The 16,000-nt window shown below is 36.7% G+C and overlaps 1 protein-coding gene across 1 annotated transcript in view; it reads left to right on the top strand.

Annotated features, from left to right (window-relative positions):
* The window catches only part of GAREM1 (GRB2 associated regulator of MAPK1 subtype 1), a 2,177,677-nt gene extending 2,161,887 nt beyond the window's left edge, over nucleotides 1–15,790 (top strand). Inside the window, exons 5-6 of the mRNA XM_044059797.1 lie at nucleotides 6,508–6,674; nucleotides 14,607–15,790. Of these exons, the coding sequence (XP_043915732.1) occupies nucleotides 6,508–6,674; nucleotides 14,607–15,519 (1,080 nt within the window). The 3' untranslated portion in view covers nucleotides 15,520–15,790. The remainder of the gene's footprint in view (nucleotides 1–6,507; nucleotides 6,675–14,606) is intronic.
* Nucleotides 15,791–16,000: the final 210 nt, after the last annotated feature.

The raw sequence follows: 16,000 nt of genomic DNA, 5'->3' as shown, positions 1-16,000 counted from the left end.
ACATCATTTAACAAAACTAAGGTGTATCCCCTATTTTTGAACATATTAAATATAAGCTGAAGTTCTTGTTCCGTAGCTTCTTTAGTAGATGACATACGGGCAGCTCTAATACACTGTCCTTTAAAAACATTTTTAAACATGTGAGGTGGATGATTACTGTTGAATTCAATATAATCGTTGGAGAAGGTAGTCTTCCTATGTATTCTAGATGCAAATCCCTCATGAGAATGACTAATAAATGTGTCCAAATAAGCTATACCCTTATCACTGACATGATATGTGAATTTCAAAAAATCTGTAGTATCATTGATGTAATCCATAAATAAACTTATTCTCTCCTCTGGGCCCTTCCATAAAAGAAATAAATCATCCAAATATCGAGTATAAAAAACAATGTCTGAGTAAAATCTACTTTTAAATAAAAATTCTGTCTCCCATTCTAACATAACAAGATTGGCGAAAATAGGGGCACAAGATGCCCCCATAGCCACTCCTTTACACTGTCTAAAAAATTCCCCTTGGAAATGAATATAATTATGATCAAGTACTAATCCCATCATGTCAGAAATAAGACAAATTCTATCCCAATTAATATTGGAAAATTTTCTCAAACTATTGCTAAAATATTCAAGTCCGATATCTCTGGGTATACATGAAAATAAATCTACCACATCAATGGTAATAAAAATAAGTCCTGCATTCCAAATATTAGGCGTAAGTTTACTCAAAAAATTCCAAGAATCCTTAGTTAAATGTGATATATTCTCATAAATGGATTTAGTCCATCTGTCAATAGCCACACCCATATTGTATGTTTTAGATCTAGAACCAGAAATAATAGGTCTAAAAGGAGGGTGTGTTAAACTCTTATGTACTTTGGGAATGCCTATAATATTAGCCAGTGTAGGATATTCTACTTTCAAAAAAGAATAAGTCTCATTATTTATTCTGTGGTCAATCAGATATTCCTCCAGGGTCAAATCTATTATTTTGTATCCTATATTAATTTCATTAAGTGAAACAACTTCATAATTACCTGATTGGTATAAAATATTATGTATTTCACTCGTATAATCAAATGTATTGTATATCACAATACCGCCCCCTTTGTCTGGTTTCATTAATCTAATTTCATTATTATTCATAAATTGGTTAAGACAAACACGTTCTTTTGTAGATAAATTATCCTTAAAAACTTCTTTATATAGATTCCCTGTCTTAATATTTTTGTTTAACCAATAAATATCTTGACACACCATTTTTTCAAAATTTGTTACTTGTATATTGGGAACTGGGATATATGAATTTTTCTTTTTAAGATCCTGATGTACTGCCAAGGTTTTATTGTCCCCCTGATGTTCAAACTGTATAGCTAAATTAAGTCTTCTACAAAAAAAATGTATTTCTTTGATTGTATCCACTAAGTTAAAACCTGCTTTGGGAATAAACTTCATTCCTTTACTAAATAATGAAAAAAAATCCTCAGATATATTCAATTCAGTATAATTAAATACGTTAAATCTGTTGAAAGAATGCCACAAGAGTGTCACAAGGTGGGAATTGGAAAGCATTATTAGCAATGAAAGAGACTAAATGGGAAATATTGACAGATGCCACAAAATTTCCTGGCATCAATGAAAGTATAAGCATTAAGCCATTTCTCACCTTGACATAGTATTGTATTTTATTTGTGCATTCGCATTTTTAATTATGTATTCGTAATTTTACAAATATATTTATATATAAAAAAAATTTAATATTTTATTATGCATTATAGTACAGTATGCAGTTAAATGTTTAGTCAGGATTCATATTAGTATTTTTATATTCTTATATAATACGTGGATTACAATTAATTATGTGCAGTATGAAAATGTATTGTATTTTACGTATTTTATTCAATATATTGGTATGTCTCTTTAAGTTCATCAATTGAAAAGTTTTTGGCGCCAAAACATTTATTTAAAGAAGTGATTTTAAATGTTACATGGTTCTGAAGAAGTCTGTATATTACAGATGAAAGCGCTTAACCAGATGATTCGTTTTTAATGTGTAAACATCAGATGATTCGTTTTTAACTGAGTGGATTATATTTTATTAAAGAATTCTTCTCTGTTCGAGCTGTGCCGTTGGGTAGCCAGCACCAGCATCTACTATTACATTTCAATTAAATGGTGGATTGGTTACGTAATGGACCTATTAAGGACTATATATAAAGGACTCATTTTTGTTGGTCTGTTCATCTGATGAAGTTGCTGACGAAAACTCTGTGGTCTACTTTAAGGCTTTTTTTGTTTTTTTTGTGTGTTCATAAAAGTTGGTTTGCTACCTGGTGAACCCTCCAGTGCCTTATTTTTTGGTTATTTGTTTGTATTTGGGCACTTTTTTCCATTCTTTTCATTTATTAGCTTATTAGTATTTATTTGAATTGATTTAAACTGCAAGCACCTCCAGTGTTAGACTGTGAATGGACAGTGGCCTGGGTTACTAGGTCAGCATGTATGGACAGACATTTTAGAGTTATTCATATTCTTCTTCTATCGATGATAGTCATAGAAATGAGTATCGAAGAAGCTGTGCAGCTATGTTGAGGGAAGTCATTAGGAGTAAGGAGCCTTACATGCAGTAATAATGGCTGCTGCTAGCATCAAATTGGAAGCAATGACCAGGGCAGTAAGTGCTTCTACTATTCTACGAGTGTACTTGCAAAGCAGATTGTTATGCATCCCCCCACAAAAGGGTGCTGTAATTTCTATATATATAGGATTTAAATGTTTGCCTGTCTCACATAAAAGAGGACAGATGGCAACCATGTGAATATGAGGCAGAGTAAGTACTTTGTATTATTTCAGGAATTTCTTGACAGGTTGAATTTGTTAATGTCCTGTATAGGATAGAGGAGTATGACCCTGTCTCTGATCATAATGGGTTTATTATGTGATCAAGACAAGGATGTCAAGAAATTCACCATGAGAGTGACGCTCAAGAGGTGAATCTTTGTATCCATGTCAAGAAAACATAATAAAGGGTTATGATTAATGATGATATCATAATTCTTTGTAGTGCATAGGGGCTTATCTGCTAATTGGAGTACGTGTTCCAGGAAAAAAAAGTGGAGAAGGGTAAAATATTTTACCAGATTTTAGGGTTGCTACCTTTCTCTGGGGTGAAAAACTGGACCAAACCACACCCACTGCACCACCCACAGCTCCAACTCTCTCCAGCCATTTCCCAAACCCATCCTGCCCACTTCTTCACTCATTTGTAACACCAAGAGGTATGCCATTGTGTGGTGGAATGTCTTCTTTTGCCTTTTTCCCCCTTTTTTATCAAGTTCCAGTTTTCAATGCATCACATTTACTAATGTTTTTCATTTAAAAAGGTAATTAGAGGTTGCATTTTTTAGAAACTTTGACATTCTGTTTACACAGGTAAACAGAATACTGGAGTTTGTACAGTGCTTTCTGGACTACTGGACTAACATTCTGATTTCCATTTGGTTCAGAAAATATTGTATAGGTGGCAATGCTATCAGCCTTTAGCACTTCACTTTATCACAGAAACAGCAGACAGAAATGAAGTTCCCCTCTGTAGAACTAATGGCTTTAAAATCTGTTAGACACTTCATTCTCTTGCACTTTCTCTTTACAAATGTGACAGGGTGAAGTTCTAACAGCTTTTAAAAGCTGTTTCACATTCTGGCACTGTTTGCCGGCCAGCACTATTGGTCCTTGGTGTGAGCCCTGATCTTAACATTGTTTAGATGTGTTTAATAAGCTCTTGTTAATCACCCATAAGTACTGTTAAGATCATGCCTTCCAGTATGGATGTGCTTAACAGGTTTATATTTTTCCTGATTTTGGACGTTAATTGAGGTACTCCATGCAATGCAATGAAATCAAGGTCAGGTTTGCAATTTTTTTTTTGTCATTAGGTTTAACTGTGCCTGTTAGATAGGTAATGCTGATGGCTGGCCTTCACTTAAATTTTTTTCAGTGAGTTCCTGTAAATGTAGTGACTACACTTTTTTGTGAGGTTTAAAAAATACCTGATAAATGAAGAATAGTTTTAGTAAGATTTGTTTTAATTTGTGTCCATGGTTCAATACAAGTTGCCATAACTAGTGCTAGAGCAATTCATGTGGTGAGGTGAAATCTCCCCATGACATTCCTTTGTCATGGTTATGGCGATCTGTGTATGTTGATGTTTATTTGCATTTGTTTACTGGGAAAGTCCAACTGGGCATGAATCCCATTTTCAGTGGAGACCCAGGGAGAAAAGCTCCAACTTACATAATTCAATTAAAAAACTGCATAATATTATCACATGAAGTACAGTAACAAATAATAGAATCAACATACAGGATATATAAAGTCAAATCAGAAAGTCATACAGCGAATATTAAACAACAATCATAGGCTATTGAATGCCTAGTAAAGTGCAATCAGTACTGATAACCAATGGTAAAGATGTTAAGCATTTTAAATATGGGCAGAAAGACTAAAAGAAAAGAAAAAGATTTTGCAGTCGGGGGAGATTAGGAAATGGAGTTAACGTAGGGATGGCTAATAAGAGAAGGGAGGAAAGGAAATCGGAAAAAGAGCAAGGGAAAGAGAAGGGATAAGGAAGGCAGAAGGAAGAGAGGGTAGAGAAAGGAAGAGAAGAAATAAGTAATGTATAATGTCAGCTTGGTTTAAGACATGTACAGAGCCAGAAATTAAGGAGAAATCTCTTTACAGATTGTTTGAATATGTGGCTACATGGCATTGCTCTAATATGTGTAGGAATACTGTTCCAAACCTTGGCTACTGAGTTAGGAATATAGGCAGTGACCGATAGATTTTTTCGGTTTATGGATTTCAAGAAGGTGTTTCTCAAATGAGTGAGAAGGGTGATTAGGGAGGTAATGGTTAAGAATGGTGCTGGTTGCTGGGCAGGATGAGGATTTGTATGCCATTTTATGAACAAAGAGGAGCTGGGTGAACTTGAAGTTGTGAGGTAACTCAAGCCAGTTTAAATATCTGAGGGCAGAGCAGTGCTGGGAGTTGTATGACTGACTGGCTGCAAATCTAGCTACTTTATTATAGCAAAGCTCAAGTTTTAATCTTAGGGAGATCTGAATGTTGGTGAAAATGGGTGAGGCATATAGTAGTGAAGGAAGGAGGTATGTGTTGGCTAATGTAACTCTGGAGGAGTTGTAAGGAATCTTTTTATCTATAGATCATGGCCAGTTTTTAGTGTTGTCTTTATGCACTTTTGAATATGAAGATCACATTTCAGCTGATCATCTATTATGACACTAAGTAACTTTGTGTGAGGTACAACTTCAGTTTTAGTATTGTTGGGAAAGGATATTCTGAAGGTATATTTTATGTGTGTCTGGGATTTGGGGAGAAATAAGAGGAGTTTTGTTTTATGTGGATGTAGGAAAAGCTGATTCTCACTGAGCCAGTTTTCAATAGACTTGAAGGCCTGATAAGTGATAGATTGTAACTGGGACGGACTGTTACATGAGCAAATGACAATGGCATCATCTGCATATTGTGTAAGTAAAGCTTGTTGGGAGGATGTATTTTAAAAAGGAGAGGGCCAAGTATGGAGCCTTGTAGGACACCTGTATTAATTGGGAGAAAAGATTAGTAAGGTGAGAGCCATTTAACTGATAGTAGCTGGTTAGAGCGGTACCTAGAGAACCAAGTGACTGTTGTACTGGAAAAGCCTAAAACAGACATTTTTGAGAGTAGTTTGGTATGTGAGACTGTATTGAAAGCTTTAGAGAAATCTAAAAAGAGGGAATTATTGTTATTTCTGGCTAAGAAGTTAAGTTTAGAAGATGCCATAGACGGTTACAGCATGAAAACATTGTGAGTCTGCACTGGTCTGTGCTGCCTCAATTATTTGATGTGAACTGTGACTGAAGCTGCATCTTACAAGAGTGCAATTTAAGGGACCCTTCTGTCACATGTTCAGCTTTTCTTCATCACAGATCATAGTGATGACCATTTAAGTGGTCAGTCATGCTACTGTAATTTCTTTACTGCAGTCTTCTAGGTAAAAGAACTGTATCAGAATGTAGGCCATGCATTCAACCTTGCAGTTTCAGGCAGCACATCTATGTGATGAGTTGAACTGTTTGCCAACTCTTTGTTGACCATGTGTATATGTATAAAGCATTCCTGATGCCTTCCCCATTGTTTGGTACTGTATACATTTAATTCTTATTTTGACATTATTATCTTTGTGATACACATCTTTTCTAATTATTTCACATAACCTGCAAATCTCTAAAGGGTGCATACTGCAGATTGTTACTGTTCATTGTAGTTGTTCAGTGTTGCATGGCAGAAGCAAGGAGGGTATTTGAACTGTAAATTAGAACATAATGCACATTGTTCTTATTACTAAATTAAATTAGTGACTTGAAATGCTAATATTGTTTTGCATAAGAAAGTAAGTTATTAAATGTGTTTTACAGTGCATCATAAACACTGTTTTTTTTCTTCCAAGGTAAAAGAGGAATGTAGACTTTTAAATGCCCCACCTATCCCACCACGGAGTTCCAAGCCATCTTCAACAAGTCCGTTAATTCCTCCTCGAACAAGTAAACAGATTCGACAGCAGACGCGATCCCCTAGTCCTACCCTCTCATATTACTCATCTGGATTGCATAATATGTAAGTTCTTCATAACTGTAAAAGACCAATTTTGCCCTGAACAGATTGAAGAATTAATCTAAGCTTTCATACTACTTTGGAATGACTTTGCTTATGTGTGTGTTGTCAGAGAAGGCTGTTAAAACTAAAAAACTAAGGTATGCATTTCTGCGGGAACTTGTTTGTGTAAATCTGTAAGTAACCTATTGTGCCCCATTACATATGGTCAAGTTCATATAATTCTTCTAATAACTATAGGATGAGCCAGCACATGTAATCAGCTATATCTGTGTAAGTTTTAAAGAACAAAAAATGGATAACATAGCTCAATAGACTCAGAGAACCTTTCAACTTCTTTGAGTTTTTACTCTTCAACTGTTGGCATTTGACTTCACGTTTGGTTTTACAGAATTGCTGATCTTTATTTTTGCTGGCTGGCTAACTAAGGACATTTTAATACCACCTTACTTTGGATTCATTTTGGTCAGTCATTATATTTGTCTCCTATTTTAATGAATGTTTATTGTTTGCATTGAAATAGGCTTTGTAATAAGGAAATTCCCCAAGTGGAATGTCTTTCAGTTGAGCAGCAGCAGTGTGCTTCTTTATAAATAGCTAGCCCTAGAAACTTGAATGGTCTGTATGCCACTGTGCTTTTTTGGCACTGTGTCATGTGACATGGTAGTATCGGGCAGAAGTAGTACCTAAAGAATTTAAAAGGCCTGATAAGACCAAATCTATGGATATTGTTACTGCCCTCTCCTACCTTTCATTTTCTTCTGGTGAAATTACTAGGCTGTATAACACGGTGGTGTAGGAGTAAAGCATTCACCTTTTCTTTTAGATCAGGTATCAGAAATTCCACTCTTTTGCTACTAATACATGCAGATGTAAAGTGAAGTAGTTGACTTCAGGTTTGGAAGTAGTTGAGTTTGAAACAACTGAAGCTCATTTCTTTTCATTAGTTACTTTAATATAAACTGACACACTGGCAGACTTTAAAAATCCTTACTTTTTGAGATGTCATAATTGTAATGATATTTATTTTGTAAAATGTATGTGTTTATATTGCAAGTTTCAAGAAGCACAACACCAAAAGCCTAAGTGTGTATTTAAAAAAAAAAGTTTATTTTACCAGAGCAGAAGGCCATGACATTAGCCCACTTCATGTGGTATGGTATTTAAGCAGTCTGAACAGAACCTTCATAAAAGGCTTTCATATTCCAAGTAGCTAATCCACTCATGGTCTCTGCATTCAGTCCGTACCAGGCATTCTCTTCAGTTTTGCCAAACATGGAAACATTTTCTTCCGACTTTACCTCGGGCCACAGCCACATTAGGCCCTGAGTTGGTTGTCAAAACTCTACAAATCCTTTGGTCAGAACCTGTGCCCTGACCCATGATGCATCTTGGGATGAACTCATGCCCTGACCCATGATGCAGCTTGGGATAAGGAGCCAGCCCACTGATTTGCCTTAAGCAGGTAATGTCCTTTATAGTGGACGAAGTAAGCAATTGACTTTCCCATAAATTGACTAATACATTTCATTGCCTGACTAAAGTGCTGTGGGATTTTACAAGCAGAGATTTTACAAGTACAAGGTTTTACACTTTTTTAAAGGCATATTCCACATTTTTTCATAACACAATTTTTTTAAGGGCACATTCCACCTGTTCCTGTACACAGGGTATTACAACTATTTTCCCTCCAATCACAGAAACATTGATTTTGGGCTCACAATGTTGGGTCGTTGGACATTGACAACCAACATTCCTATTAGGTCACTGTGTAGTCGAAGGGTTGGAGTTATAGTGCCTGTCGACACAACTTTGTATTGCTATCTGCTTGTTTACTTAGCCATTGCTACAAGGTATGAAAAGTCACTAAGTCGAAAAGCCTGCCTAATAAATAGCATTTCAGAGAATAAACGGAGCCTTCTCACAGCCAGTCACTCTCTTTCCATGGCTAAAGCCATGAACAATACACTGGTTGCATAAGTGTTCACACCTTTAAACTAATATTTTGATGAAGCACCTTTTGATTTAATTACAGCATTCAGTCTTCTTGGGTAGGAGTCTGTCAGCATGGCATATCTTGACTTGGTAATATTTGCCCACTCCTCCTTGCAAAAGCATTCCAAATCTGTCAGATTACAAGGGCATCTCTTGTAGTGCAGCCTTGTTCAGATCACCCCACAGATTTTCTATTGGATTAAGGTCTGGGCCATTCCAAAACTTTAATTTTCTTTTGGTGAAATTATTCTTTTGTTGATTTGGATGTATACTTGGGATCATTGTCATGTTGAAAGGTGAAATTCCTCTTCATCTTCAGCTTTCTAGCAGATGTTTTGGGCCAAAAATGACTGGTATTTGGAACTGTTCACAATTTCCTCTACCTCGACTAAAGCCCCGGTTCCAGCTGAAGAAAAGCAACCACAAAGCATGATACTGCAACCACCATGCTTCCCCATGGGGATGGTGTTCTTTTGGTGATGCGAAGTGTTGTTTTTGCGCCAAACGTACATTTTGGAATTGTGGCCAAAAAGGTCAACCTTGGTCTCATCAGACCATTACACATTTTTACACATGCTTTTGGGAGACTTGATGCATTGTTTTGCAAATTTTAGCTGGGCTTGGATGTTTTTCTGTGTAAAAAAAGGCTTCCGTCTTGCAACCCTACCCCATTGTCCAGACATATGAAGAATATGTAAGATTGTTGTCACATGTAGTACAGAACCAGTACTTGTCAGAAATTCCTGCAGCTACTTCAGTGTTGCTGTAGGTCTCTTGGCAGCCTCCCTGACCAGTTTTCATCTTGTCTTTTCATCAGTTTTGGAGGGACGGCCAGTTCTTTGCAACGTCACTGTTGTCCCATATTTTCACCACTTTTTATGACTGTCTTCACTGTGTTCCATGGTGTATCCAATGCTGTGAAATTTTTTTTGTACCCTTCTCCTGACTGATACCTTTAACAATGAGATCCCTTTGATGCTTTGTAAGCTCTGTGCGAACCATGGCTTTTGCTGTAGCAGGCAACTGAGTAAATGTCAGGAAAATCCTACTAGGACAGCTGAACTTTATTAGGGGTTAATCAGAGTCTCTTTAATTGATGCCAGGTGTGTACCCAAGAATTGAATGCTGTAATTAAAACAAAAGGTGCTTCAACAAAGTATTAGTTTAAGGGTATGCACACTTAAGAAACCAGCTTTTTTGTATGTTTTTTATTTTTTATATTTTTCCTCTAATAGATTTGCTTTTCATTTGAATTGTACAGGTTATAGGTCACATTGAAGGTGTGAAAAGTTTTGAAGTTATTTATTGTGGTCTAATTTTTTTATATCACAAAAATCTGGCATTTTAACAGGGGCATGTACACTTTTTATATCCACCATATTAGTGAAACAATACTTTTATTTGACAGGAGATGGTTCCACCCACTGGCCATTACTGCAATGAAATCCTGTTCCTTTCCAAGAGTAGCTTTCATTGCTTGCTTGGCAGACATGGTTTGCAGCAATCCTCTTATCCAAACTGTAGTGCCCCAGCTTTGACTGTGATTGTCAGGCTTCCTGTTACTAAACTTTCCAGGGCTCGGTCTTCTGAACTGTGTTCTGGTATGATCCTCTGACTCCTTCTAGCTTTGTACTTATTTCATTCTCATCATGAGACCCATCCAGAACGCCTCAACGTTAGATCTAGCAGATGCATTCTTACTATATCAGTTAATGGATTCTCCTTTCTGAGTTTGAAAACCTGCCTGTCATTCCACTGGGGGGGTGGGGGTGTCACTCCTTCTGACAAAAGCTGCAGATGATTGAGTTGCCTTGTGAGGCGACTGTATATTAGAATGCAAGTTGTTAGCAATGGGGGCACCAGTTTTCATTGTTGTTTCTTGATTTGCAGAAAGTTGCACACTAGTGGCTAGGGTTAAAATGCTGGTTGCACATAATGGTCTCACTTGTGAGACTACAGCAAGCCTTACCACAGTCATGTGACCTTCTCCAAGTTTGGGAACTTCTGTAAAAATATACTGCCTAGGATGAACTTGGCCATGGTGTTTATCAGGGGAGATTCCTCTCATAGATCAACTTATATGTTAATAAGATGTCAGTCATTTGCAGTGTAGCAGATGGGTATAATTTGTTTTTATATTTTAACAACTGACTCTTGTCTGACAGGACTTGTTAGCCCCACATATAAATATCTGACTCCATTGCACAGTCCTTCTGAGATTATTATTTCAAAACTATCACCCGTTGTTGGTCTAAGGACGTTTCAGCTGCAGAGAACTTTCATTTTGAAACCTTTCTAAGTGTTTACCAAACATTTTATCTTCTGGGCATTGATTCTTGCAGGAGGGTTAGTGTAGCATGAGCTTCATCTAATATACTGCATGTCTTTTACTGTTGGCTTTGGGGTTTGCTCTGTAAATGCTCCCTAATGAAAGACCAGTATCTAGTAAAGTTAGTACAGATACTTAAGAATGTAATGTAACTGATCTTTAATGGGGCACATTTTGCTTTTCCGACTACCTATTGAAATGTTGACACTCAAAATGCCGAGTGACAATAAGCAAAAAAAATTCCAAAAACAAAGGAGAATCTTGAAAATCACTCTTCTCCTTCAAACTTCTTTATGTAAGGGGCACCCCACCCAAACTTATATATACAAAGGAAAAGTTAAGCTTAAGGAAGCACTCGACCAAAGTAAACGTAGAAATCTATGTTTAATAATGTAAGCTCACGCTTTCGGAGGGCACAATGTCTCTCCTTCCTCAGACAAAAAATAAATGAATGAAGATTCAATGTCAACCAGAATTAAATACATTCCACAATCAATTAGTTAATTATGCTAATCAACCAATATAAAAAACATAAACTCAATTGATTCACTCTACTAACATCAGCATTAAAAAATTTTTGGATATTATTTTAATTAAGAATTCCATTAATAAGAGATTTAAGAGTGTTATTTTTAGGAAACCTACCTACTCTAATGCGTTTCTTCATTTTACCAGTTGCCACCCTAGCCATCAGAAGAAAGCTGTTGTAAAAGGTCAGATGGTTAGGACGGCTAGGATGGTTTCGGACGAAGAAGACTTTTTGATAGAGTGTGAACGTTTGTGTCATGTTTGTGAACAGAGGGTACCCTCCTTTGTTTGTATTAGACATCAAGTCTGAAGTTATTAATAAAAGATCTTCTGGCTATTATAAACCAATTTTGTCTGGGGGTATTGGTACCCACAATGATGATGGGGTTTTGCCCAACCAAGTTTCCATTAACAATAACAACACCGGTGAACCCTTTGCCATTAGATTGTTATGTACGTTTAGTTTGGATTATTTTGACATTAAGAAGGTGCTCGAGAAGAACTGGCCACTTATTATCGATGATCCTTTCCTTTTTAGTAAATTTGGTGATAGTCCAAAAATTACATTTAGGAGAGGTCAAAATTTGAAATCATTGTTGGAGGCTAAGCCTAAGATCACAGGTTCCCGTAACGTTGGTATGAGCAAGTGTGGGGGCATGTAAGCAGTGTAGGCACGTGTGTACTGATTCAAGGGTGAAGTTGAGGGATCAGTCATATAATGTGACGGGGAAATTTAATTGTGAGACCAGGAGCGTTGTATATGCCGCTATATGTCAGTGCTGCATAGCATTTTATATTGGTAAGACTGAAAGGAAGCTAAAGCAGCGCATTTATGAACATGTTTATGCTATAAATAGACGTGATCTTAACAACGCCCTTGCAAAGCATATTAATGATTTCCCGGATCACCATTTTAAGTTTACTGTTTTAAAAAAAATTGATTTTGATATTAGAGGGGGCCCGTGGCAGAACCAACTGGAAATTTGCGAGCTTTTTTGGCAGATTCGCACAGCTGCCTACATGTACCCCGATCTTAATGACCATGTGTCCATTAGTTGTATTCTTAGAAAGCTTTCTTTGAACAGATAACAGTTTTGATTTTATATGTATATATATATATACGTTTTTGTATAATTTAATTTAATTTTATTTAATGTTTGTATACAAATTAAGTGTTTTTTATTTTTATTTTTCATCTTTTATTATTCATTTTATCTCAACACATATAAGTAGGTTTGAGTTAAGTTTGTATTGAACTGTCACGTCATATTTATATAAATTTAATAGGACATTTCGGTTTTAACGCTGATGTTAGTAGAGTGAATCAATTGAGTGTATGTTTTTTATATTGGCTGATTAGCATAATTAACTAATTGATTGTGGAATGTATTTAATTCTGGTTGACATTGAATCTTCATTCATTTATTTTTTGTCTGAGGAAGGAGAGACATTGTGCCCTCCGAAAGCATGTGCTTACATTATTAAACATAGATTTCTACGTTTTGTGCCCTCCGAAAGCATGTGCTTACATTATTAAACATAGATTTCTACGTTTACTTTGGTCGAGTGCTTAAGCTCAACTTTTCCTTGGTTTATACAGTTTGTGGTTTGTGCGTTTTGGAATTCAAACTTATATATACCAACTCCGAGAGGGCGGCCATGGTGGTGCAGTGGTTAGCATTGCCGCCTCACAGCAAGAGGTTCTCCGGTTCGATCCTCGGCTGGGGTGCCTTCTGTGTGGAGTCTGCATGTCCTCCCTGTGGTCGCGTGGGTTTCCTCCGGGTGCTCCGGTTTCCTCCCACATCCCAAAGACATGCTGCAGGTGGATTGAACACTCTAAATTGGCCCTAGGTGTGCGTGTGAGTGTGCCTTCTGTGGAAGGTTGGGCGCCGGGCTGGCAACTTGACACCGTAAAACTCCACTGCCATTCAATGTGCGGACAAGGTGATCCGCTGTGGCGACCCCTAACCGGGAAAAAGCCGAAAGAAGAAGAAGAAGATATACCAACTCCGAGATTGCCATACCTCGGAGAAAAGGGAGTTTTCTGTGAAATGACATCACAGACTTAGTAAGTCCGATCTTTCTTTCATTCAGTCTCTGCATTTTGGGAGTCCGGATATTTCAGATGGTTACCTACTTTTCCATCTTGTATAGGTCTGGGGCTTCTTTTTTCCCCTTTTGTGTTAGTATTAGAATTTGGCTAATTTATGATGTATAGACATTATATACCTCTAGCTAATTTTTTTACTGTTACTTAAAAAGGCTTGCATGAATAGTTTCTACTTCAAAGGGACTACTGATGAATTAGATTTACCAGTCCTTGTTTATTGTGTGTTGTGCTGGCATAACAGAATAAGAATGGTTGATCCCAGAATGTCAGGAATGACTTGCTCTAATTCTGATTGAGAAATGATAGTTCTTTTGAATTAAACCAGTGGAAGTCATTTTCTATCATATCTTGCACTACTTCAAAGTAGTGTAAAAAACATACAGTTATTGGCCATGTTGCTGTTCTTCAATTCCATCGAGGATGAAATTAGGTCTTTGTGCTGTGAGTTACAGTGATAGACTGACTCACAAACATAGAAATAGGTGTCATGTCATTCCAGGGGCATGCTGACTTTTTAGTATTACTTTCTTTAGTTGACTTTTTATTGTAAAATTTTAAAAATCACCTGAAAAATCAACAGCTTAGGAATGCTGTAACTTGTGTCTCAGGCACATAGTTTAAATGAAAATGTACCTAATATAATAATGTTGAAGTTAAAACAGGACATCGCATTTTGCCTACACACAAATGGAGTTTAATTTCCAGGGCAGGTAACTATAGTAATCTATTCCATCAGTCTGCAACAAATAAGAACCTTTGGGAAAGCTTACTGGCTTTTTTCATCTCATTAGTGCTTTTTCCTGTAAAGTGAATTATTAAGCATGCCTTTTCTACAATTGTATCAGTTTTCTGTCCGTCATACTCTGGAGTTCGCCTGTTTTGTTCTGTAAACTGAACTTCTATAAATTTTCTTTCATGTTTTGTTTCTTAGTAATATTTAAAATACTAACTCCAGGATTTTTTCTTCCCAAAGTACTGTAACAGATGACAATGGATCACATCCTGCAGAGAATGCACCTGTTTCCTGCAATCCTTGTAAATGGATGAAGACTGATGCTGTAGATTATGAGAAGAAGTCTCCTTTTGGAAGCCCTTGCTCCAATGTTGCAGCTACTCGGTCATCATGGCCCAGCCATTTTTGTGGAGCCACAGAATGCCAGGATATTCATAACTTTATGTCAGATCAATGTAGAAGTTACTATAGCTATCCACGGCAAAAAACTCCAGGTACACCAAAGAGAAACTTTCCAAGTTTTGATTTTTTTGCCACAGATCTCCCTGGTGGCAGTGTATCTGGGCAAGGTACAACAACTGATGATTATTGCATTATCTCTGGCTGCCCTAAATCTGCAAGCTATTCAGTAGAATCATCTAGTAAAACACTCTTGCTTGAAGACACTACAAAACAAAGCCAGTCATGCCCTGCCTTACCCCCACGGGCTGCAAAATTAAATGGCGAGAAATTTGTGATGGAAGCATTGTCATTTCCTTTAACAATAGATGGTGCTGAAGCAGAATGTCAGACTTCTTCACTGGACGTAACAGAAGGAAGCTATTTTACCAGTTCAGGTGGCCAGGATGTTTTTTCAATTTCTTATCCATTTTCATCTCCTCTGCATCTTCAGCTGGCACCAAGATCTTGTGGTGATGGCTCACCATGGCAACCCCCTTCTGACCTCTCAGTCCTTTCAATAGAGGAGGTATCAAAATCCTTACGATTTATAGGTCTCCCTGAAGATGTTGTTTCTCTTTTTGTAGCTGAAAAGATTGATGGTAGTTTACTTGTGCAACTTACGGAAGAGATTCTTTCAGAAGACTTTAAATTAAGTAAACTGCAAGTTAAGAAACTTTTACAGTTCCTCAGTGGCTGGCGACCTAAAATGTAGTTGACATATCTAATAAATGCATACTTGAGGTAACAATAATTGTGAAAAGACTGGGATTGATTTAAACTACAAATATTTTGCACTAAAAAGTTTGTAAATAATGGTGAATTAGCAAATACTATGCAGATACATTGCAGGTACTAATCATTGGCCGGTTTTCTGTCTGCCAATAAAAATGATATACATAAAAAATGTTGTGTCCCTTTTACATCACGAAGTGATTGACATCTGCTAAACTGCATTTATTTGGTGGGGAAATTAATGTGCATTTTATAATTGGATCTGTGTCAGGGATATTAATTCATATTGGTGGAAAAACTACATGACTTACAAATCAACATGCACTGTATTATTATTGTTTTAATGATAAAAATTCACATTCCATATTGTGAGGAAACTTCCTGTTATTTTTAATGGATTTCTGGTGTTTAGTACAGTTTGTGAAGTATATTTATTAAGTCAGTTACCACCCTGGGCAATC

This window comes from Protopterus annectens, chromosome 17.part0, assembly GCF_019279795.1.
Source record: "Protopterus annectens isolate FY-2018-M chromosome 17.part0, PAN1.0, whole genome shotgun sequence".
Lineage (NCBI taxonomy): Eukaryota > Metazoa > Chordata > Ceratodontiformes > Protopteridae > Protopterus > Protopterus annectens.
The sequence above is the reverse complement of the archived record's forward strand: the minus strand, read 5'-3'. Positions and strand labels throughout refer to the sequence as shown.